General features: G+C 36.3%; 1 protein-coding gene across 3 annotated transcripts in view; it reads right to left on the bottom strand.

Annotated features, from left to right (window-relative positions):
* Positions 1-26,683, bottom strand: part of KIF16B (kinesin family member 16B) — a 370,094-nt gene that overhangs the window by 289,278 nt on the left and 54,133 nt on the right. For all 3 annotated transcript variants that reach the window (XM_027840333.1, XM_027840334.1, XM_027840332.1), the window contains exons 5-10: positions 25,579-25,676; positions 22,403-22,512; positions 16,002-16,144; positions 12,301-12,469; positions 12,003-12,134; positions 4,646-4,821 (exon numbers count right to left, since the gene is read on the bottom strand). In XM_027840333.1, the coding sequence (XP_027696134.1) occupies positions 4,646-4,821; positions 12,003-12,134; positions 12,301-12,469; positions 16,002-16,144; positions 22,403-22,512; positions 25,579-25,676 (828 nt within the window). The remainder of the gene's footprint in view (positions 1-4,645; positions 4,822-12,002; positions 12,135-12,300; positions 12,470-16,001; positions 16,145-22,402; positions 22,513-25,578; positions 25,677-26,683) is intronic.

The raw sequence follows: 26,683 nt of genomic DNA, 5'->3' as shown, positions 1-26,683 counted from the left end.
CCAGTGACCAGATATTCATCAGGAAAACTGGAGACAGCTCAGTGGCCTAGAGCAGGGAAAGGTTAAGTAACTTGACCAGTGTCAGAGGCAGGACCCAAACCCAAGTGTTTCTTCTCTGAGACCAGCCCTCTATTCACTACACCATGCTACTGCCACTCACAGTAACTGGATTAAACTGAACAAAGAAGATGCAACTAAATAAAAAGATGGTTCACAGGTTCTCTTAGAGGGGGTAGAGAGCAATTGGTACCATTGGTTTCACTGTGTGCCCAAAGACAACAAGAATCATTTCCTAGGGACACTTACTTGGTCATCTCTTTTTTGCTCATCAATTATACTGATGAACATAAAAAACAGTTTAAGTATAACAGAGAAAACATATCATTTGGAATCAGGAAACTTTTGGTTCAATTTCCACTTGATACACTTAATAAGAATTTTGATCCTAGGAAAGTCACTCAACTGCCTTGTGCCTCAGACTCCCCATTTGTAAAACAGGGTAAGAACACCTAGTTCAAAAGGGTTGGTGTATAAATAAAATGAAATAATGTATATAAAGTGCTTTACAAACCTACATAAATGTGAGTTATTATTGTTACCAAAAAGACTCCCTATGAAATAGGCTGCAAGTTTGTGTACTACATCTGTTGCACAGGATCAAATAGTATTAGGGATAAGTGATGGGCAGCTCTTCTCTTCTACTGGTATGAAATTATCATCAAGAGATCTAGGGGACTCTACCTTACCCCCTAGCATGTCGGTTGGGCCCCTTTGTTATGGATTTCGGGAAGGACATAGATAGAGATGAGCAAACACAAAAGAGTTTAGATCTACATGACTAGAAGGAATGTCCATATCAATGAGATTAGAGATCTACTGAAGTCTGAAAAAAGGAAGTGTCTGATTTTTGCTAAATGAAATACTACTTTCTGGTACTGTTTTTCCTAAATTCTAGGATCTAGTGGCTAGTGTAACAATTGTAGCCTATATTGGAAAAACTGTGATACAAATCTAATCACTTGTATTTCAGCACCAATTTGTATTGTAGGTTATTCAAAAGCTAAGTAATCTTCAGTTTGCAAATCTGGAAAATGTCTAAATAAAGACTATGTGCATATGTATATATTTATAAACTGTCATGGTAGATATTGTTTTGAGAGAAAATAATCAAAAGGATTTTCATATTTTAAATTAGCATAAGTAGTGATACAAACAAAAATGACTACTTTTCTTCCTAATTCACTATAAAATGAAGCAAAATAATAACTATTATATTAAAAACATCATAAAATTTAAGGGATTCTCATCCCAGGAAATACAAAGTAAATATCAATACTTTAGAGTCCTGTAGAACTTTCAAAAAATTATGTTTAAAAATTAGGAGAAAAGTAAAATTTTATAATAAAATGTTTTTTTCTCAATAATCTACCAGATTTTTCCTCTAAACTTGAGAACATTTCAAAAAGTAACAGTTGGTAATATACATATCTCTGCATTCTTCTCTTTAATAAAGTTCTGAATATACTGTCAGACTCAAGTAGATGCATTGGCTGGTTTTACTGAATTATTTTCACCTCCTTTTCCTTTTTAAATCTTTACCATGGGAGGAGGCATATATTTGGAAATGAAGGTGATATAAAAAGCACAAGAGATGGATAAAAAATGTTTAAAAATGAAAGATAATGGACAGATGGCTCAAGTGTTGCTCATGAATTCCCCAAGATTTAAAAGGCATAAGAGAAAAGTCTTTTTCCAGGCCATCACACAGATCCTCTATTAATGATTTATGAAAGGATTCAGAGCAGGATTGCACAGGAGAAGATGGTAAGGATCGGTTATGACCTGTCCAGGAGGAGATGAATTACATTGGGGTACCCATACCAATGAGATCCCAGATTGAACAAAATATTATAGTTTGGTTCCTTTTACTCACAACGTGATTTAAGCATAGAGAATGGCAGAAAAACAGATGTGCTCACCAATAAACACATGACAAAGGATGATTTGTTATAGTTTGAATTTTAATTATTTTCTTATTCTCTTCCCTCCCCCCTAATTGGTATGTGTGGAATAAACAACAAAAATTGACGAATTCCAATTGGGCATTATAATTTATTTTCCACCTTTGAAGACTGTGGAAGTTAAGGCTTTCTACCTTCTCAGAAATCATTAATTTTAACTCAAATTCTTTAAGATTATGTTTCATATGCTCATAATTGTGTTAAAATTCTATCTTCTTCTTGTCCCTCTGACAACCATACCTAGTCAGCATAGTAACTAAGTTTATAAGTAGCCAGTATAAAGCAGTAATAGCAAAAAGTAAGATTGCAAAGGTGAAGTCATATACAGATTATTCCAAAGATCAAAAGAGCATAATTTGCAAGCTATCATATAATAACCAAAAAGCACATCCTGAGAATATGTGCTAAATCAGGGGAAGCCATCTATACCTTGCTGTCAGGAGCTTTTGGTCCTATGATATGTAAATCTCAGATAAGTTCCATACAACCACAGTAACACCAACAAATCACCAAATGGTGCTGACAACTTCAAGATGATGCGGATATGTTAACTTTAAAGTTTTACAAACAACTTTGAGATGACTTAGATATGTTAATGAACTAACCTCCCCAAGGTGGCATAGTCTGTCCCTCACCAATACCCTATAAAAATGAGATCCCCAAACTCCTACCACCCAAACACTCCTAAGAGTCTATACTTCCAAGTGCACCCAATTCTAATCTTTGATTACATGGGCTACTCTCTGTGCCTTTCTTCTCATCTTCCCCACACTGCCTGTCTTCTTGCACCACTCCATCCCCATCCCCGCACTATTTGCCTCTGTAACCACCACCACTCCATACCATACCATTTGTCTCTGTATTTTCTGTGCCATTTATCCCTGCACCCTCTGTGTGTTATTAAAATATGACTGAAACCATCATGCTCTTTCTCGACAACATCGGGAAAGGGTGTGCCTGCCCTATTTCATAATTCCATAAATTAATTAGCAATTCAGCAATCTAACAAAGTTTAGTGTACAAGGTTGCTTGAGAATTTCATCAGCATTTTTGGTACAAGTACAAAATTTTGTTCTTATCAAATCATCATTTTGAAAAGCTTATGTATCCCCAGTTTTTCACTGTGTACTGAAAATTAGTACTTATCTATGAACCAAGGGAGATTTTGCATGCTTTACAAACTTTTACTGCAAAAGACCTTATTTCTTAAAATACATACTTTTAACACTGACTCCTATTCCATCTACCTTGGCTCCTGTCTGCTCCCAGTTTCTACCCCTTGAATTAAATGCAAAAGAAGAACAGGTCATGGGAGAGAATTTAAATATTGTACTGGTCCACAGTATAGTTTGGCTTAGAAAACACAGCATAAGGCAAGTTTGTCATGGATCTCCCATCTAAATGACCGTACAAGTTCAAGTTCATGGACAGTAAGAGAATGAGTCCAATCCCAAACCCTGCATGAGAAATTTATCCCCCATTCTAATGTGTTCCATTCCACAAATGGAAGCTTCCAAAAGAGAAAATATGTTTGGAACATAGAACAAATATTCACCACAATGAATCATTCTTATCCAACGGTTGTTGGGCATCCTGAAGGGAAGAAATGTGAACACACTGCACGGCTCAGGAAACTTCAAAACTCAGTTCAAGCTTTTATCCTGCTTCCCATGTGGCCTTAGTGCAAAGTTACTATGAGCTAACTGACTACTTCCAAGATTATCAGAAATCACAAGTAACTTGACCATAACTTTATAAGACAGCATGATCAGTAAACTATTTTTAAGTTTAGAGATAATTATATAAGATATATTAATAATCATGTTTGAGGTGGGGGAGGATGCATAGTATATTTTGCTGCCTAAGAATGTGGAGCAGAAGAGTTTTATTTCTGACTGTTCTAAAGTCAACTTTCAAAAAATTTTATTTTAGATTTCCTGCAAAAGCAGCTTTATACTGTAACTAAGCAGAGTTTTTATTCCTAGAACAACAGATTTACACTCTCATGCTACAGACCGCTGGCAGAAGCTATGTGGAGTCAAATTCTGAATAAGGCAAATTTGTGATGGAGCTCATCCAAAGTGCTGAGTTACCTGAGCATCAAGAGGCCCTGGAAATAAGACAGTTTCACTTAAAACGTATGCATTCAATAACAGATTATTGTGATGCTACAGGAAGTCATATTATGGCAACATTTAAAATAGAACAAATACTATTAAATTTTATGAATTTCTGCATCATAATGACATTTTACAAACTTTTCATTATCTTAAAACTGTTTTATAATTTGAAAATAATGAAGTATCAAACTAAACACAAAGATACTTAACCATAAATCAAGAGTCTGGTGTATTTTGTTGAACGGCCCAATGAAAATTGATTCAAAATTTATGTCTATTAGATTATCAATCATATCAACTTTAGCTGATAAATTTTTTCTGCAAAAGCCAATTGGAACTTAAGGTAAGGAAGGGGAGGGGAGAATCAGTTTATTCATTCATAGCTTCAGTTAGCACTTATTTACTCAAATCAATATAATGAGTGAAATAATTATCTCATTAAGATCCGAAAATAGATGCTATTAGTCAAAGAAAATTATTCATAAAATCTCAGAGAAACCTAACCTGATTCCCTTGAGCAAGCAGAGTTTTTAGTCTGGCTATTTCGGCTCGAAGCTCACGAATGAGTTTGACGTTAGGATCCTCATTAATGGTAGGCTTGTTGATGATGTTTTTGGCTCTATTTGCATATCGAAGAGTACTTAGGGTTTCTCCATAATTGACATCGGCAGGTGAAATAGCTGTGAAGAATGAATTCAAAAATTATTTATCCAGCACTGAGTTTCATTTAATACAAACTTGGTTCATAATCTAAAAGTCAGATTAACCTCAGGTTGTTGGGTAGACTTAAATATTCACTGCTCTAGTAATGAATATTAAAAATTATCTAAGATTTATGAGAGTGTTCACTAGCAAATTAAATTCCAGTTAGCTTGACTCAATTCTACAATTAAACACTCAATGATCAAGATATTTTTTATCTGAAATTAATACTCATAGAAAAAGGACCTAGTGAGTCATTTCTCTTAAATGAATAGAAAAGCATTATCATTATATTCTTCAATAATAAACTCCAATGTGGAATATGACCCAAGGGGAAAACATGAAGTTAAAAGAATGAGACCTGGTTATGGTCAGTTTCTCAATAAAGGAACATGGATCCTGTGTATCCGGATGGGGCAGGGTCTTCTTGCTCTGTTTTTCCATCAAACAAAAAAGGAAATATACTTTTTGGTTTTTTTTCCATTCATATAGTTGTCACAATCATTTACAAAACACCAAAGAGGAGATTTGGTGTGACTCTGTCCTAAAACATCTGAGAATTGCTCCAAAGAACACACAGCTTTAGAAGCTTTTGCAAAACTTTGCAAAATAAAAAAACAAAAAATGTAGGAACAAGAAAGTTCAAGGAGTTTCATTAGCAAATTCCCTTCACTTTAGCAAAACACTATAAAAGGAAAAGTAAAGTAGAAAATGGATAGCCAAATTTGAGAATTTCCAATGGCTGGCCCTAAATGTAGGGTATTTTATAAGAGTCTACCATATGTAGATGGGAACATATTCAAGAGAAATTCTTTTAAAATACATGAAGTACATAGAGGTAATAGATAAGATCCAGAGGCCTCTGATTTGGTACCATAGAAAGAGAACATTCCTACTCTTTTAAAGTAAAAGAAGGAATATATTTCAATATAAAAAAAAAAACTTCCAAAACACTGGGCATACTTCTTTCAGACTGAAATTACAACTGACCTATCTCTCAATTCTCAAGTGTTAGTTACACTGAACCTAGTCTCCATGAAACTGTTTTTCTCAATTTATATGTCTATCGAGTTAAGAGCTGAAATGGCTCTTAGATATCATCTAGCAAATTCCTTCATTTTACAGATGAGAAAATTAAAGCCTGGAATGGTTTAAGTGACTTAATGATCCAGGAAATAAACAGCAGAATCAGGATTTGAATGCAGGTCTTATGAATCTAAATACAGTGTTCTTCATAGTAGTACACCATGCTTCTTACAACTACTTCACTACTACCCCTAGTATTATATGACAATATCAAAAGTAGAATAATTTAACCAAAAAACAGTGAACTAAACTGGCATTTTCTGAAAACAATATTGTTTTCAATAGTTCTAGTAAGAATGTTTCTAGGAACAGTAATCAGTCATAACTAGCGATCCTAGCAATCAAGAAGCAAATTATACAACTATATATATATGTGTAAGTGTACGTGTATATATAAATGTATATAAAGTGGTACATGTATCTATAAATCAGTATACATGCACATAAATTGGTGTGTATCTGTGTGCACATACATGTATATACATGAATGTGCATACATGTACATACACACACAAACGTGTGTGTGTGTGTGTGTGTGTGTGTGTGTGTGTGTGTGTGAGAGATCTTCTTGAATTCAAATCTGGCCTCAGAAACTTATTGGCTATGTGACCCTAGGCACGTCACTTAACTCTGTTTGCCTTAGTTTCCTCATCTGTAAAATTAGCTGGAGAAGGAAATGGCAAACCACTCCAGTATCTTTGCCAAGAAAACCCTATTTGGGATCACAAAGTATATGTATACATACACATATATCGACACAGATATAATTGTACTTCTTGATTCCTAAGATTGCTAATTATCTAGGAGAGGCAAAGGAAAGATACCCCAAAGATATTTTAGGCCTCAAGATATAAGTTCCTATGGGGGGAAAGAGTCCAGGATCTTGGGAAGGAGACAAAGACTGCAATCCACTAGGCCCCATGGGAACAACACAAAGCTATTGCTAGTGAGGCTACTGCTATAGGGAAAGAACAGAATGAGTGGGCCAGGAAGAAATCCACCAGGCATGGCAGGATGCAGGAAGCATGCCCTCTGGTAGCTTTCCATTCTAACTAATTAGTCGTGCTAAATAGGTATGGTAAGCCCATTTGTTACTACTTCTTGAAAGAGCATAAGTTCTGTTGGCATCATCTAAATCTCAGTGCCAAGGGAATAAAGTCCTAGTTACGCCAGTCTAGCTGCAGTTTGGGTTGTAATGTGAGCCTATGTAAGTTTTGTTGAAATAACATTTGTACCAAAGTTTCATTTCAGTGTATAAAATAAAAACATTCTAATTAACGTTAACTCATGAGTAAAGAGTCTATCTTACTGCTTACAGCATTGTAACTGCTTACAGCATTGTAAACATTCTAAAGTAAAAAGATTCTGTTCAAAAAAGAAGGATTGCCAAGGTTCCAGAAGGAAAACCTAGAAAAGCCACCAAAGACAAAACAAAAGAAATGGGCTCAGACTGCCACATAAGATAATTAGGTTTGATAAAGAAGATTTTTCTGGCAATGAAGGATTTTAAATAGTAGAAACAGGTGCTAAGGAAGGCTGGGTATCTCCTGTTCCATTGACCTTATAAAATTGCTTCTTCATCTATGACAGTTTAAATATAGGTTTGTTAGAAAGCAGGTAACTTTTCAATGTCCCCATTAAACTAACTAGCTTCACCGATCTCTGACAGATGAACAAGCAAATTACAGCAAGGGCAACCCACTTTAAATTATAGAATTTTATAGCTAGACAGGAACCTGGAGATCATCTTGTCATGTTATAGATGAAGAAACTGAGGCCCAGAAAAGCTAAACAATTTGCCCAAAGCTAAATAGCTAGTTAGTGTCAGAGCTGGTATCAAGACTAAAAGCTGAGTCCTCTAATTCACAATTCAGAGTTCTTTACACCAGACCTTGAAACAACTTCAGAAAGTTTTTCCTTTAATATTTGCTAAAATCTATTCTGAAGATGACTGTGTACATGAATATCTAACTTCAAAACTCAAAGCTAGCTGCTGACTGCTATCCTTAGTGATGAAAAACAGAAATCATCATACCAACTAGGAACCACGTCTTTCTCTACCATTCCAATCACGTTATTGCCTCTTTTTCCATTTTCTTTGCTAATTGTTTTTTGTTGTTGCTATTCTTTTTAAATGAAATTATATTTCAAAATTTTTTTGATAGTATATGGAAGAAAATTATGAGTTCTTACCAGTGTAGATGGAGATGAATAAGAACTGATCCATGCTGAATAAAACAATTACTAACAAACAAAATTTTAGAAAAATTTATATTAATGCTAATGGATAATTAATTTGGTTCCTTTGGGAAAATATCTCTTCAATATAAGTTTATAGACTTTCCTCAGAGCAGGTATACAAATGATGATTATAAAAATGGGGTGAAGTTGTTTGTTCATTTAAAAAAAGAAGATTCACTAAAGCTAAAGATAATCATAATTTAGGAAAATTAAAGTTTTAATCATATTTTATTCCTTAGCCATAAGAGGAAAAAGTTTTTAGAGTCTTTTGCACATTAAAATGAAACACTTTTTAAAAAACAGATTCTCATAAAACATTTTGCCATATCATAGTATTCTGAGGCTGAAGATACATCCACCATCATCTAATCAATGGGTATATAAATAATAAAAGTGAAGCAGTAATGTTTCCCAACAAGCACAAAAAGGGACATAAATAAGAAGAGCTTCACTGACCTTAGACTCAGGAATTCCTATTCTCAAGCTCAGTGGAGCTAAGATGGGATACCAAAGAAAAACCTAAGGAAGGGACTATCTGGGATACTCAGACTAACATGAAACTAACTTGGAGAATTTAGAAGCAGCTTGTAACATTGTGGGGGAAAACGTATGGCACAGGAAGTTTTTTATGACAATCTAACACATGAGGAAAACAGAATGATACTTCACTAAATATTTACTGATTTATTCAAGATATTATCAAGAAAAATGAGAAAACATGTTCCCTTTCATCAATCAAGATGAAAATTAGAAAATGTTCAAATGCAGCAAAGTTTCCCTCATACTTAAAATAGTCACAAAACATTTGCCATGTTCTGTGTATAGGCTAGACAATTTAGCATTATCCTTTCCCCCACCAGTGGAGAAGAACTCACAAATCAGACATTAGACTTAGTCTTTCCCTTTCCTTCCTCCAGGCATTCTATGACAAATATCAAGAGGCCTTTAGTGATACTGTATATACAAGAGGCTACAAAAATGGATGGTAACAACACATTTTTCCTCTTTCAAATACTTAACTGAATAATATCCCTCACTTTCTAGGACATAAATGTGGGGTGTTATCTGTTTTAAAACTAGAAAAAGATTTCAAGAATGGTGATATGGTGCTAAGGAAAGGGTACTGGACTGACTCAGAAAACCCAGCTTAGTTGATGGTTAAGTCTGCCATCAACTAGATGGGAGCTTAAGCAAATCTCTCAACTTCTCTGGTACTGTTTCCTCATCTACAAAATGAAGGAAAAAAACAATTGCTAAGCTCTAGAATTTGATGATTCTAGGACCTGTACCTCCAAATTTTAAGCAGAAAAAAAATACACTTTTTAAAAACAATCCTAGCAATTTTAAACAATTTCTTTATCTTTGAAATTGTCTTTGAAATCTTTTTTAAAATTAGCAAATTAATTAATTAGATTTTTTTACTCAGCACTTTATAGCGTTTTCACAACTATAGTCACCACGGTGTAATGAGAAGAGCACTGCACTAGGGAGTCAGATTACTGGGATTACAGAAAATGTTCTCCCCCTTAGCAGCCATTTGACCAAGAACAAATCTGCTAAACTTCATATGTAAAAGAGGAATATTAATATTTGTGCCACCCACCTCATACAGTTGTGATAGTAAGGAAAATGTTCATGAACTAAATCCTTACACAAATGTGAGATAATCATTGAATTCAATGGCACTGAGATCACTCAGTGAAACACAATAGAAAAAAAAGAGCAGAGGTCCCAAGACATAGACATAGGGGTTACGCATGGTTAACAGAGATGACATCAATGAAGATACTACAGAGACTGAGATGGAACAGTGAGAAGTACTGGAGGAACCAGGAGAGGTCAGTCATGAAAACCCAGAGAAGAGAATATTCAGGAGAAGTGATCCACAGTGTCAAAGGATGAAGAAAGGTCAAGAAAGATGAGAAATGAAAAAAAGAAAAAAAGCCATTAAATTTGTTTTTTAGGAAAATTATTGGTAACGTTTGTGAGAACATTTTTGAGGCTGGAAGCCAGATTTCAGAGGGCCTAGAAGATATTGAGGAGACAAAATGGATTGCCTGAATCCAGATGGCTTTTTCAAAGATTTTAACTAAGAACAGGAGGAAAGGCACAGCAGGATAGCTAGTAGGGACAGAAGGAGCTGATAAGGCTTTTGTAAGGATGGAAAGAGAGGTTTCAGCATGTCAAAGGCTTCAGGGAAGAAGCAAATAGGAAGAAATTTGAGGGCAATCATCTAGAGAAGATTGAAGGATATGGGGACAAGATTATATGGAGTGGCGTTGGCTTTGGAAAGAGGAAGGAACATATCATCAAAGACTGTAATAAAGGAGAAGATATGGGGAATAAAATCAGATAAGGAGAAAGGGAAAAGATGGGGTTCATCTCAACTGCGCTCAATTTTCTCAAGGAAGTATGAGGCAAGATCCACAACTGAGAAGGTAAGGGGGAGATGTTATGGGAGATCTGAAAGAAGCAAAGGTTTTGTGTTAGCCACTGTGGTAAGTCAGAAAAGAAAAGTCAGTTAGGGAGGAGTAGACAAATGCCTTCCAGTTACAGGGTCCAGTTAAGATGAGGTAATATACATTTATAGGAGACTCAAAAGGCAATAAAGTCTTGTGATGTGCTCCAGTTGTATTTGGTAAACAGGAAATGGCGGGAGTAATCCAAAGTTGGGGAATGGCAAGACATGATCAGCAATAGAACAAGGAAGCAAAGGACTCAAGGGTATATGGAATCATGGCAGGACAGCAGCCTCTGGCAGAAGGTTGATGTCGAAGAACTGAATTGCCACCCACCAACTTTTCTGAGTAGAGAGTAATGATAGCTAAGAAATACGTCCACATGCCAAGGCACCCTGAGCTGGCAGACAAAAAGGTGCTCAAACTCTGTGTCCTGACGACCACACTGCCTTTGAAGTGTCATGGCTATGTTAAGCATGGAGACATTTCTACTGTTATTCTTGCCAATAAGGACATGAGCTTCACCTGCTCACTGGGGTTGTATTACTACATTTTCCTCAGGCAAGCAAGCCGAGGCCCAACAGCCTGCAGACTGAACAGACTGTCTGGCTTATCTGAGGCAAAGCTGCTCCCCTGGAAGCTAGAGGTCAGCAACAGAATTCCAGTTCAGAGGTGTATTTCAACATGGATATAGTCAACTTTCCCAGGGAAAATTGTAGAGATCTGTTTCATGTTGAATAAAATTTGAGAAAGAAAAAAGAGAAAGAATGAAAGATAATATGGAGCTGAACTAGTTCACCAAAGGATTCGAGATTGAAAAGGAAGAGAAGTGTAGCCAAAGCAGAGGTGATTGCCTGGATACGTACTGAAGAGTGGAGGAATTGGACATAATCTTAATTGAATCAAGTTCTATTTATTAATGTTTATTTTTAATTTTAATATTTTAATCTATAACAGAAAATCCATTTACTTTTATTCCTGTGGCCTTTCATTTTTTTCCTTATGGATTATAAAGCATTATACAAGTGCATATTTATTCTTATTATGTAGGTTGGTAACCCCCAATAAGAAAAAAAAATTCCCCATCCCTCTTTTAAGCAAAAATAAAACCTAGGTATCTGCCTGCCACACCATTACTTTGGTTTTTATAATCAAGTAATAGGCACGGGCTCAATGATTTAATAATGTTGTGGTTGTTAATGCACATAGGACACGAGCCACATTAGCTGATATGCTTTAAGGCAGAAAGAAAAACTATTAATTGAAAAAGGTGTAAATAGTGTGAATTCCTAACAAGGAACATTAAGCCTAAATACATATAACTGTTTCTCACAAGGTACAACATATGCTGGAGAAAGAATTAAAACTCTTACTGGCAATCATGATAGTTTTAGAGTTTCCTCCAAGGCTATCTTTTAGCAACCAAGTCAAAACAGAGTCCCGGTAAGGCACGAATACTTGCTTCTTCTTTACAAGAGGGTTTGCAGCATCCTGAGATAAATCAGCTGTAGGGAAAAAAACAGGCTTATGAAGGCTTTTTTTTTCCCTTTAATTCTGGTTCAAAAGAGCTTTAAGTTATTACTCTACAACAAAAACACTAAGCTTAATTGCATCATGGTAACAACGTAGGAAGAGATATAGAACGAAGCCAAGAGCAACACTGCGACTTACCTAAGGCAGAAATGACATTTCCCAGAGTAACGAGGGATTTGTTAATGTTCCCTCCTTCCTTCAATCGCACCCCAGTAGCGCCCGTGGCATCTGCTCTCTCACTCCCCGCCAGATCAACCAAGTGGATCTTGCTCACAGTTTCACACGGCATTTCGGAATCAAATTTTGCCTTAAGTAAAATACATGAACAAAAATGAAAAGGTACATGGATCTCTGATGATGTTCATGAAACAAATTTTAATTATTTCACACTTCTCCCCGTGGTTTCGCAGGCTTTGGTTTGGGGATTTGTTTGTTGTTTGGTTTTTGGTTTGTTTTATTGCCCTTCATGCTATGAAACTGAAAATTAAATCTAATACAATCAAAATACCTCAACTTAATTGGTGTGGCTTTATGTCCTTTAGTGAAGGGAGACAAAAGTAACCATTCACCCAACTAAACATCTTTTGCTATTAAAACTTTACAGAGGTTATTTGTTCAAGTATAGGTTGGAATAGATAGCCTTTAAGGTCAGTTCCAACTATGACACTGTCCAATATTATGATTAGTTTCTCCACACATGATTTAAGAATTAAGGCAATGTGTGTGTGTGTGTGTGTGTGTGTGTGTGTGTGTTTTTGCCTTAGAAATGGAATTCAGAATTAGAAACACCAGGGTTTTTTTTTGTTTGCTTAGACTTAAAAGGTAAGTTAAAACTCAGATAAGAGTGAAAACTTTGGTTGACTTCTAAACTAAATACAATAGTATCTAGAAACCTTACAAAATTAAAGCTATATGAATGTATTTCCTCTTGACTGGTGTACATCCCTGGATATCCTGCTGAAATCTCATAGGAGACAAAACAGTATTTGAAAAGAGCTATAATTCTGTGGTCAGAGAAGTATCTTTTATACTGACTATGTAAGAAATCAGAAGTCATGTTACAATATACGCCATGTCCTTAAAATGCTACTCAAAGAGACAAAGTTTCATTCATTCATTTGGAAAATTTTTATTGAGGACTTAGTGCAGGGTTCAGAGACTTACATAAGGAGTTCAGAGACGAATGAGAAACTGTTCAGCGAGTCAAAGAGCTTCCAATGTAGTAGGGGAGATAAAATATGTAAACAATATAATAATAATACTAGTTGTCCAACAACAGCTTCTCTTTATAACCCCAAATACAACTTTGTACAATATGACAACCTGAAATATTTTCAAAGCTAATTTGCCTGTTATCCATAGATTAAACATTCATGTTGAGGTGGACCATTTAATACACCTGCTCAGTTAGAGCTTGAGCTCAGAGCCTCTTGGAGGATGCCTTCTAAACTGACCTATTCTTTTTCATAATAGAAAATGTGAGACTCAAGATAGTGACATGCCGTGCCTGAGGTCACACAGGTAGTTAGGTGTAAGAAGCAGGATTTGATCCCAAGTTCTCTGACCATAGAATCAAAGGTCTTTCCACCACACTGTGAAGCCCCCCATGAGGTGCCAGCAGGACATCCAGGTGAAGATGTACACCAGTCAGGAGGAAATTAATTATCCAGCTTCAATTTCATAAGGTTCTAAACAGCATTTTACATACTTCAGAGATCTACTAAAATCTTTCTTTCTGTATAAGTTTTCACCTAACTTTTAAGAATAAACAAACAAACAAAAATGTTATTGGTACTTCTAACTCTGAAATTAATTCTGTTTCCAAGGTCCCTGGTAAAAAATAATTCTTCCTAATTCCTAAAATACTGCATTAAGAAACTAATCACGGTATTGGATAAACTCAAAGTTGAAGCTGACCTTCAAAAACCATCTATTCCAACTTGTACCTGAACAAACTGTCTCTCTGTAAAGTATTAAAAAAGAAAAATACTTAAAAGGATGAATGGTTATTGTTCTCTTTACTCAATAAGAGAAATAAAATCAATAAAGGGGAAAGAATTTATAACTATTTGAAACTAGAAATCAAGGCACCACAACGAGGCACTGGGTAGATAGACGCAAATATGTCTCACAGTACATCAAATCAAAGAATGAGGACCTAAGACCTCATCTGATAAAAATGCCACTGAATTTAACTGTACATGAGAGAATTTTTCATTTCCTTTGAGTTCTGAAGTATTCAAGCAAATTTTTTTTGAGACTGGGTCTTCCTATCTTGAACAGACTAAAAGTATAGCAGTTACTCAAGGCCAGACCCCACTGCTGATGGGCAGAAAAACTTTGACCTGCTCCATTTTTTCCTACCTGGGCTAGATCAACCCTCCTTAGCCAGCCTGGTGGTCCTCTGCTACCAGGGGCTCAACAAATTGATGCTAGACTTAGTGTAGACACCTAATCAGCTTTAGCTCAAATTCCCAAAGCCAAGTGATCCACCCAGCCTCAGCCTACCCACAAGTATGCCTTACCACATGTAGCTAAGGATTTTCTTCCCCCAAACTAGAACTAAAACATAAAGATCACTGGTTAAAATAGTGTTTTACTATGGGGGTGAGGTCAGATTCCTCCATTGATTATTTCCACTTAACTGACTTTATAAAAGTTCTTAAGGTTTCCATGTACTTTACATGTTTTATCTCATTTGATCCTTACAACAACCCTATAAGGCACTATGGGCATTATTAATTTTTAAATTTTAAATATTATCAATATTTCCAGATTGAAAAAACTGAGGCTAACAGCTAGTAAGTGTCAGAGGTGAGATTTGAATCCAGTTCTCTGCTGACTCCAAGTCCAAAAGTCTTCCCATTATACCATGATACCTCTCTAAACACTTAAATGTTAGATCCCAGTTTTTCTCTCTGAACACCTTGGACTTTTGAAAAATATCTGCTCTATCCTCCACTAAAGTCCTATACCGAATGCCTCAGAGTGTATAGATGAGTCCTTGCTAATAAAAAGCTATGCCAGTGGAGTATAAATTGGCAGGTCTTACCCACATCTACCTAAGAAGAGGTTTGAGGCTGGCCCTGGTGAAAAACTGTATAACTATCATCAAAAGACCAGCCAAGGCTTATCACCACCAGCTGATAAATATATTTAGCATCTCACCTCATTAAGATCATCTACTATGGCAGAGTTGAGATGTGATCTACATGAATGGAAGAACTATCCACTCCTAAGAAATCCCAGTAGCTCCTTCAGGTATGAGTCTGCTTTGCTGGTCTAAGTATTAAACTGAATTTTAATTGCAAGAACTTCCATATATATTCAACACTTGACTTTTGATTAAAATTAATTTTTTGCATTAGTACTTATAAATGTTCATTTCTCCTTTCATATAATTCTAACAATCATAATCGAGTTTGTTGGGGGAAATCCATGGGGTGATAATGGACCTTGACACAATTATTCACCTTGGTTTCCAGCTGACTTGATTCACAATCTTTCATCTCCCACAGAGTTTACAAGAATGAAAACTTTTGCTTAATTAAGCATATGAACAAGTTTTTAAGTCTAGTATAGAACAGAAGTCTGCTAAGTAGTTCTTAAGGGTATATCTCAAGACACTTCAAACTACTCTAACTGTAACTCCAGAGAAACTGCAACTATCACACACTCCATTCTTAAAAAAAAAATAAAAAACAATATTCAGCCACCTTTCCCTGTCTCTTGATCTGGGTAACAATAATAATTAGTTCTCAAATGTTGCTCATCAAGAACTAGACATCAGGCATTTGGGAAGTGCATTTGCTGATTGAAGGGCCCTTAGTTCTCTTTACCTGAGTGAAGTTGATGGTGAAAATGGCATGAGACCTGCTGCTAACATCATTCATCCCTGTCGCGGCAGTGGTTCGATTTATATTTCCTGCATCCATTAGTTCTTCTACATCACTGTAATTCTGTACTAAATGTTTTGACAAGTCTGAAGTACAAAAACCAATTTTTTTAAAAAAAGAAATCTTTGCAACTTCCATTAAATTAAATACAAGTTAACGTCTATTAAATACCATGCAATTGTGGCAATAAGCAATTCAATAAGAGTACTATTTCCTTTTTTAAATGCAAGAGCATAATCTTGTTAGTATTAATAGCCAAGCTTTACGTGTTATTCTAAAACTAGAAAAATTATAAAGGAAAAGAACAAATAAAGCTTACAAAAATTATGTCCATATGTTAACACTTTATTGAGAATGAGGAATAATCAAGCAATAGACAGCCCCATGGTATGGTGGAAAGTTTACTAGATCTGGAGTGAAAAGATCACCAAAGGTAAACAGGAAAGGGAAATCATAAGAGACTTTATAAGGTTAAACTGTTAACATTCCTACATGGGAAAAGGATATTTGTAACTCATAAGATCTTTCTCATCATTCGGGCACTTAGGAGTATATAGAGAGAGGGGGCACAGGTGTATGTTGAATATGAAAGGATGATATCTAAAAAACACAATTAAGGGGTAAGAGAAGAATGTGTTGGGAGAAAGAGAAAGGGAGAGGCAGAGTGGGGTAAATTATCTCACATAAAAGAGGCAAGAAAAAGCTTTTACAATGGAGGGGAAGAGGAGAGAAGAGGAGAGAGAGAGTGAGTGAATCTTACTCTCATCAGAATTGGCTCAAAGAGGGAATAACATACACACTTAATTGGGTATAGAAATCTATGTTACCCCACAGGAAAGTAGGAGGGGAAGGGGATAGGGCGGAGGGGGGGAGTGATAGAAGGGAGGGCAGATTAGGGGAGGAGTAGTCAAAAGCAAAACACTTTTGACGAGGGACAGAGTGAAAGGAGAGAGAGAGTAGAATAAATGGGAGGGAATAGGATGGAAGGAAATACAGTTAGCAAGAGTAACTGTGAAAAAAAATTTTGAAGCAAGTTTCTCTGATAAAGGCCTCATTTCTCAAACATACAGAGAACTAAGTCATATTTACAAAAATAAGAGCCATTCCCCAGTTGATAAATGATCAAAAGATGTGATGAGTTCTCAGATGAAGTAATCAAAGCTATCTATAGCCATATGAAAAAAACACTAACTCACTAGTGATTGGAGAAATGCAAATTAAAACAATTCTGAGGTACTACCTCATACTTATTAGACTGGCTAATAGGACAGAAAAGGTAAATGACAAATGTTGGAGATGTGGGAAAAATGAGACTTTAATACACTGCTGGAGTTGTGAACTGATTCAACCATTCTGTAGAGCAATTTGGAACTATGTCCAAAGAGCTATAAAACTATGCATACCCTTTGACCTACCAACACCACTACTAAGTCTATATCCCAAAAGAGATAAAAAAGAAAAAGGAAAAGGACCTACGTGTACAAAAATATTTATAGCAGCTCTTTTCTGGGGGTAAAGAATTAGAAGTTGAGGGGGCTGCCCATCAATTGGGGAATGGCTGAACAAGTTGTGGTATGCAATTACGATGGAATACTATTGTACTGTAAGAAATAATGAGCAGGATGCTCTCTGAAAAACCTGAAAAGACTTGCATGAGCTGATGCAAAGTGAAATGTACTGTGTACAAAGCTACAGCAATATTATAACATGATCAGCTGTGAATGACTTAGCTATTCTCAGCAATACAATGATCCAAGACAACTCTGAAGGACTTGTGATGAAAAATACTATCCCCAGAGAAAGAACTGATAGTGTCTGAATACAGATTGAAGCATACTTTTTTTTAACTTTATTTTTGGGGGGGAGAGAGGGGGAGAAAAATGTTAAAATCAAAAGTTTATGGAAGTGATTATTAATAAATCAAAATAAATTAATAAAAAAAATAAATTTTCTTGAGGTTTTTTTTCTTGTCTATATTTTCTTTCATAACAAGACTATTATGGATATGTTTTGCATGACTACACATGTATACCCTATATCAAATTGCTTGTCTTCTCAATGGGGGGGGGCGAGAATAGAGGAAGGGAGAGAAGTTCTAGTAAGTTCTAGTAAGAAATGGTAAAATTATTTTTTACATGTAACTGAGGAAAAATAAAATACTAAATAGAAAGGATCACCAAGTCCCAGCTGTGCCAACAAACTATATGACCTCAGACACCTGACTTCAATTCTCTGAGCTTCAGTTTCCTCATCTATAAAAGGACTAAATGTCTCCTTTAACTCAAAATCTACAATCATATGATCCTAGAAGAAAGTTGTTCAGTATATTGGCTAGACTGAACAAGAGCTACAGGATGAGAATGTGAGAACAGTTTGCAATCTGTACCATTTGAAGGAGTATCCATAAAAATGGGATTATAAATCCACTGAAGTACATTCAGTACTCTAAAATTATCTGTAATAAAATAGATTTGGGAGTTTCCACCCGCATGACCCAACTACGGCTGCCCATCCACCATGAATCTTACTGGTACCCTCCACAAGTTCACCACAGAGGGTTAACCTAATATTTTGGAGGCCTTCCTTGATTTCTCTTGACATTGCAACGGTACTAGTGGATCACTCTGGCTTTCTACCTGCCATCAATCTCTTTACATATGACCAGTCCATCTTCTTTTTATATAGTATAATTCCTTGATGACACCTTTTATGCCTTTTTTTTTTCCATCAGAGTTCCTCACTGGTTTCATGTTACTATCTGTTCACACTCACCATACAAGCCTCTCTGTTGCCATTCTCTATTAGCTCTTTGGAGTCAGCTGTATTCCGTGCCTTGCTTCCAGACAGCAATATTAGTAGAAAGTTAGGAGTATTAAAAAGTTGGGTCTGTACTTTTATAGAAAGGCTTCATACTCAATGAAGGAGTTTTGCCATTTCCCAAAAGAAACTCAGTCCATGCTCTTCCACCTGTCTCAACTCATCATCCATCTGCATTGTCTTTTCCAGATATACACACTAAGAAACATAGGGTGTCCATCCAAATGTGTGTCAAAATCTGGACAACAAAAACTTTTCATCCTCTTGGATGCTCCAGTGTAAATGGATTGGCCAAACTCCTTTAAGTGATCATACAATTCTGCCAGGAGTCACTGTAACATTGTGGGGCTTAGTGCAAAGAGTACAATGTGATCCAACAGACGTATCTGCAGGACCTCATCATCCACAGGAAATCACTTTTCAATCTAGACTCCATACTTTTTTGGGCGAATATATATCATCCTTCCTTGTAGCACATTTGTTTTTATTAGAGTAGCCAACACAGCTGTTATTATATCTTCTAAGAAAACCTGAATGGTTTTGATATAAAAATGAGATACCTTGTTTTAAAATAGTCTGCAAGGTGGTATGGTTTTTGTTTTGTTTTGATTAAATAAAATGTTTGTTTAAAATCAACAAACATTAAGCATAATAAGATTTTACATTCTCTCTGTCTTGTAACTGTAAAATGTTAAAGATATGTCCCATTGTTAGATATTGCTTGTAAAAGCAGTCACACAGCCACCACCAACCTCTTACCAGCTCTCACCTAGACTATAGAAAGAGCCTTCTAATTGGTGTCCCTGCCTCAAGTCTCTGTCCACTCTAACCCATCCTCCTTTTAGATGCCAAAGTGATCGTACTGAAGTGCAAGTCTGACCATGTCACCCCACTGCCCAATCTAGTCTGGCAGGTCACTTATATCTCTAGGATTAAACATAAAATCCCCTGACACTGAAAGTTCTTCATAACCTGCTTCCTTCCTATGTTTCCGGTCTTCTTGTACTCTCTTCCGCTCCAAATACTCTAGAATTAAGTGACCCTGGCCTACTTGCTGTTCCCTCACACACAGAACTCCATGACTTTGCATTGGCTATTTCCCATAAATGCTTAAAATGCTCTATCTCCTCACCTCCACCTATTAGTTTTCCTGGCTTCCTTCAAAATCCAATTCAAATCCCACCTTCTAACAGGAGGCCTTTCCAGGTCCTCCCTGATGCGCCCTTCCTCTGAGATTACCTTCCATCTATTCTGTGTATAGCTTTTATGTATTTAATTATTCACATGTTTCCTTACACATTTGAAGGTGAGCTCCTTGAAGGCAAGGCCCATTTTTGCCTTTCTTTGTATCTCCAGCACCTAGTACAATGCCTGGCACACTGTTAAGTGTTAAATGAATGTATTTCATTAGACTGACATCTAGGACTATGAAGTTAGAGTCCAAGTGTGGTGGTTCCACTATACCTGATGGACAAAAAAGTCTGTTACAATGATATTTGCAAGTTCTTTTCATTTTATTCCGATTTGAAGCCCTTTTATTTTCAACTTTGAACACTCTTAGAATGAATTTGTTTAGTTGGATGCCTTATTAAAATTTTTTTAAACTGGTTTTACCTTTCACTGTTTCTCTTTGCTTTATGGGGCCCTACTCATAATTGTTGTTTTTTGTACAATTAAACAAATTAGTTCTCTATCTGGCAAGTAAGCCAGATTATTAGAGGCAATCAATCAATTAATAAATTTTACTAAGCACCTCAACAGGAACTGTAGTAGGCACTCAGGACACGAATGCAAAGAATGAAACAATCCCTACTCTCAAGAAGTCTTTTAGGCTCTGTGGGTCTCCTTGTTGTGGTAATTAACTGTGAACAAATTTGGTAACAAAATTATTATATTCAGTGTTTATGATATTTATATAATCTGCTTCCCATTTTTTTATTTTCAATTGTTTAATTATTTTAAAGTTTTGTTGTTTCAATTCTATATCACCTTTTTCTTATTGTTATTATTTTTTGGCGGGGAGAGGATGAGGCAATTGGGGTTAAGTGACTTGCCCAGGGTCACCCAGCTAGTAAGTGTCAAGTGTCTGAGGCCAGATTCGAACTCCGGTCCTCCTGACTCCAAGGCTGGATCTCTATCCACTGTGCCACCCAGCTGCCCCCGTTCTTTCTTTTTGTGTTTTTACTAATTCTGATCTTAGCTCTGACTCACTGACAGACTGCATTTAGGTAGATGGTTCAGGAATAATTCCCACCCAGTCAGTTCTTTCCTGTCTATAAAATATAAGCTATTTCATTTTCATGGAAATTAAGTGGAGCTTGCCATGTCCAGCACCTACATATCCTTCCAGAAAGACAGTATCTGCCATATAGAGATATGAGCTTATGTGCAATCCACAAGTCTTTGGTCCCTCTCACTCATGTATAAACTATTATGAGCACACTCACTTAATAAAAATTCAATTTTGGAAAATGATAAAGTAGAGCAATAGAGATCCTATTTACACATTTAATCTCGCTGCTTAAATTTTTTAAATGGACAGCATAAATATCTTTTTAAAAAAACACTCAGCCAATACTGCAAATGTCTTACAAAGAACTCTAAGAAACTCTTTATTATCATTATGTGTCATTGGGGCAATAAATACAGAGAGCAGGCAACTCTATTTCAAGAATAATAATAATAGCTTTAACTGTAGCACAAAGCAGGGATTACTTACCCTGTATGAAAACATTTGTAAATTAATCTTCAAATGGCTCTTCAAACCAGGGGAGTTTTACTTAATACATAAAACAAGGGCTTTAAAAACTAGTTTGGCTACTTAAACATTTCAAAGAATCATTTCACAAGATTCGATTCAATATGCATTTATCAAGAGCCTACCATGTGCAAGGACTGAGGATACAAAGACAAAAATGAAATCACACCTGCCCTCAAGAAGTATATATTCTACTGGAGGGAAAAAACTTGTACAAACTTAAGTAAATATAATGTAAATGGGAGAGGGGAGCCAAAAACTACTGATAAGTTGGGGTGATCATAAAAGGTATGGTGTGGAATGTGGAGTTGAGCCTTTAAGGGGGCTAGGGATTCCAAAAAGTGGAAGGGAAAAAAAAAGTGGAGGGAAAATATTTCGGGCACAGAGGATGGGAAACAGCAAGTAGGTCAACTGGGTTGGAATGGAGAGTATATGAGGACAAATACAGATCATAAACTAAGAGCTAGATGAGACCTCGGAGGAAGAAAACAAGACCCAGAAAGGCTTTGTGACTTGACTATGGTCACACAGCTAGTAGCAGAACCACTACCTGAACCCAGGTCCTCTGACTCCAAAGCCAGAGCACTTAAGAGCAGCATTGGGATTCACAATGGGGTTGAATAGTTTTATAAATAAGTACAAAAGAATTTATGCATTTCAAGTGTGAAAGGAAAAGACCAAGAATCCATCTTTTCTTTTATAAGCAACACTTTTCCAAAACTTTATACTAATACCCAAAAGCAGAGAGCTATGAAATAAGTGTTCTTACCCTCAACATAAGGTCCTTCTTTGGGATGCTCACGAACTCTCAAATTGTAGGTTTTTGATGACTTCCGCCTAAGCAGATCTCTCACACGTTCATTATAGATCTCAAGGTAACTAAAAAATTGGATTTAAATTAATTTATATTTCAATATTTTTAATGCATATAAATTTCAACTCTAATTGGGGAACATCATGTAAGTATAGAATGAATTTGTAATTTTCTTACCAAAAACAGAAAGCTTACAGACATTCTCATGAGGATCAAAGCCACGATGCAGTATAACACAGTCACACTTAGAAGCCAAGGACTCACCTGTCTGGGGTAATTTCCCTATGCCAAATACACCCATCTCATTAGTTTATATTTAGATGGTAGAGATGCTGTCTAGGCAACTCATTAAAAGGACAAAAAGTTTTGTTTCCTTCAACTGTCACAAACGAGCAGAATAGCAGACTATCTGTGAAAGGAAGCTACAGGATTCCTAAGATCAGACCAGAGCTACAGTGACAGTATCACACAGAACCAATTCAGGCAAGCTCCACCCAACTCACACACAAATTGGGTTCCAAAAGTTTTAGGTCAGTAGCTTTAAAATCTGAAAGGCATGTTCTCCGGAAATAATATTATAACATAGGAGTCCTGTTCTCTGGCAAGCCCCACAAAAGTCTATAATCGACCTAAAGGGAAATATTAAAGAATCTATAACATAGGAGTCCTGTTCTCTGGCAAGCCCCACAAAAGTCTATAATTGACCTAAAGGGAAATATTAAAAAATCTAACCACTACAGGTGAGTTCCATAAACATCCCCTTTCCCCAGTGACATCTGCCCAGCTCTAAGTTAATATTTTAAGGCAACTGATTGGGAGAGGGACGTACTTGTAAGGAAAGGTAGTAAGACATGGGAATAGGGCATAAGGAACTATAGAGCCTCCATGAATTCTCAGGGTGAAGATCTGTCAGATACCAAGGATTCCCACTAGTGCTAACCCCAGGGATACCTCTTAGCCATGAACAGATTTCCTATCATTGCCTTTTTCTTCTGAAGACCCCAGAGACTGGCTCTCTCCTCCCCTTTTCACAGCTGCCACCTATTTAAGAATTTCTTCTCCCATTCCTCAATAGTTAAGTATTCAAAGAAAATGAACAGTTGACAAAAGAATTGCAAGCTATTAACAACCATATTAAAGAATTCTTCAAATTATTAATATGCAAAATTAAAATCAAAACAACCTTAAGGTTTCAACTCACACTCAACAAATTAACAAAGAAAATAAAAGCCTGGAAGAAATGATGTTTAGGAGTTGTAGAAAGACTGGCACACTAATGTATTATTGTCACATCTATAAATTGATATAACCATTTTAGAAAATAATTTGTAATTATGCTGAGAAAATGGCTAAAATGACTATACCCTTTGATCCAAAGATGGTAAATACTCCAAGGAGTCAGCGAAAAAAAATTATAAAAATAAATATCTAAATTGTTTAGAGCAATACTTCATAGTAGCAAAGACCTAGAAACAAAGCAGATGCTCATCCATTTGGAAATGGTTAAATAAGTTGTAGTACATGAATATAATTGAACTGTGATGACAGAGAAACAGAAGAAGATTTATATGAACTGATGCAAAGTAAATAGAACCAGTAAAGCAACATACACAAAAACTACACCAATGTGAATGAAAAGAACAACATTCTAATCTTCCTAAAATGTAAGTCTGACCATATCACACACACACCACACACTCCCATTCAATAAACTCCAACAGCTCCTTATTATCTCCAGGATCAAATGTAAAACCTTTTGTTTGGCTTTTAAAGCCCTTCATAACCTGGCCTCTCCCTACCGTTCCAGTGACATTGGCCTTCTTGCTGTTCATCAACACAACACTCACATCCCCTGACTTTGGAGTGTTTTGACTGACTGTTGCCTGTGCCTAGAATGCTCTCCCTCCTCATTACTGACTCCCGGCTTCCTTTAAGTAGCAGCTAAAGTTCTACTTCTGTAAGAAATCTTTCCTTGTTCTCCTTAATCTTAATGCCTCCCCTCCAAGACCACTTCCAATCTATCTTGTACAGATCCTGTTAGTATAAAGCTGCTTTCATGCTATCTCCTCCATCAGACTGTGAGGTCCTTGAGATCAGGCATTGTTTTTCACTTTTCTTGGTATCCGCAGAGCTTAGCAAAAAAAAAAAAAGTGCTTGTCTCATAGCAGGCACTTAGTAAGTAATAGCTGACTGACACTGTAAAAATTATAATGACCAAGCTTGGGCCCAAAAAAAAGATTTGAAAAAGTACTTCCCCACCTCCTTTACGGAAGAAGGGACCAATCATTCTGGAAGACCGCAAACAATGTCAGATTTTTCTTAATGTGTTGGTTAGTTTCGCTAGGCTGGTTTTCTTCCCTTTTTTTTTGTTATTCAGTATAAGGAATAGCCCTTTTAAAGGGGGCTCAAGGATTTATGTTGGGGAATGTATGTGATTTAAAAAACAAAGGTCATCAATAAAAATTTATCCAAAAGAAAAAGTTTCTCTATTTCCCAGACCCACTAAGAACAAAATCTAGTCTTGCACATATGGCCCTTTGTGATTTTTCTAAGGGTTTGTGGGGACAGACACAAGAAATAAACAGACACAAAGTACAAAGGCTCCATTTCTTCCTCATTTTTTTCTTAGACCATTAGTAAGAGACGAAATCACTCATTCATGTTACTGCTAGATGTCTATATGTTAATGTATCTAAATTTCAGATAAATCAAAGCTATCCTGAGTGTTTCTTCTAAGAAGCTGGAATAAATGTGAGTTCTTGCGAGTGAAAAATAGGACAGAGTCTCTCTAGAGTAAGTGGGGTGGACTGGGCTAGACAAATGCCGAGGAGGCAAATGTTAGGGGAAAGGGAGAAGAAAGGGCTATTTGAGAGAGAATATTCACTATTATTTTCTGCCTCCTTCTTCCTGCTTTCTATGACTACCACCGCAGTCCCAACCTGAACTGGGCCTTCAGTGTCATAGGAAGGGAAGGAGAAAATAGCCAAATGGCAACAAAAGGGGAAAAAAGGAGATTCCCTATAATCATATGCCCTTCCCAGGTAAAGGTATAGTTATAAGGGATGGATGAAAGTGGGCCTGCTAAGAAAGGGACCACCTTAATTTAGAAATCCAATCTAAACAAAACTCACCTGACTTCGGTTCGAAAAGATGCTTCATCCCATTTTGTAGTTTCATTTATACGACTGAACAAACCTTCACAAATTCGAGGTATTAAGCCAGAATCACCCTGTAATAAGAATCAAGAATTGATCAAATAATTTCTTGCAACACAAACAAACTCCAACTGAATACGCAGGAAAAAAGAACACTGGAGGTTCCACAGCTAGTCACAGGTTTACAGATTACAGTTCTAGCTTTAACGGTTAATTTACTCCGGGAAAAGCATTTAGTCTTTATGGGCTTCAGTTTCCTCATATATAAAATGAGTTTTACTGGATGATCTTATAAGTCTCTTCTGGCTCAAATTCTATCATCCATTAATGGATTCAATGCTACACTATGAATATCTAATTCAATTACAACATTAAGCACCAGATATACACAAAGCACAGGACCTAATACATATAAGAATGAAAAACAACAAAGTCCCACCCCTCAGGGAGCTTATAAACCAATACAGAAAATAAGATAGGTCCACAAATAAGTATAATGCAAGGTTGTTGTTGAATTGCTTAGTCATATCCAACTTTTTGTGACCTCATGGACCATAGCACGCCAGGCCTCCTATCCACTATTCTCTCGAAATCTGTCCAAGTTCATTCACATCATTTCCATGACACTATCTATCCATTGCATCCTCTGCCATCCTCTTTTCCTTTTGCCTTCAATCTTTCCCAACATCGGGGTCTTTTCCAAGAAGTCCCATCTTCTCATTATGTGGCCAAAGTATTTAAGCTTCAGTTTCAATATTTGATCTTTCAGTGAATAGCCTCAATTAATTTAAGTATTGATTGGTTTAATCACCTTTCTGTCCAAGGGATTCTCAAAAGTCTTCTCCAGCACCACAATTCAAAAGCTTTGATTCTGTGGTGCTCAGCTTTCCTTATAATCCAACTCTCACAACCTCACATTGCTACTGGAAAAACTATAGCTTTGATTATATGAACGTTTTTTCGGCAACGTAATAATATCTCTGCTTTTTGGTATGCTGTCCAGATTTGCCATAGCTTTTCTTCTAAGGACCAAGTATCTTTTCATTTCATGGCCACTGTGGCCATCTGCAGTGATCTTTGA

Source organism: Vombatus ursinus, unplaced genomic scaffold (genome assembly GCF_900497805.2).
Source record: "Vombatus ursinus unplaced genomic scaffold, bare-nosed wombat genome assembly UNPS02014841.1, whole genome shotgun sequence".
NCBI lineage: Eukaryota > Metazoa > Chordata > Mammalia > Diprotodontia > Vombatidae > Vombatus > Vombatus ursinus.
This window is presented reverse-complemented; position numbering and strand designations above follow the sequence as displayed.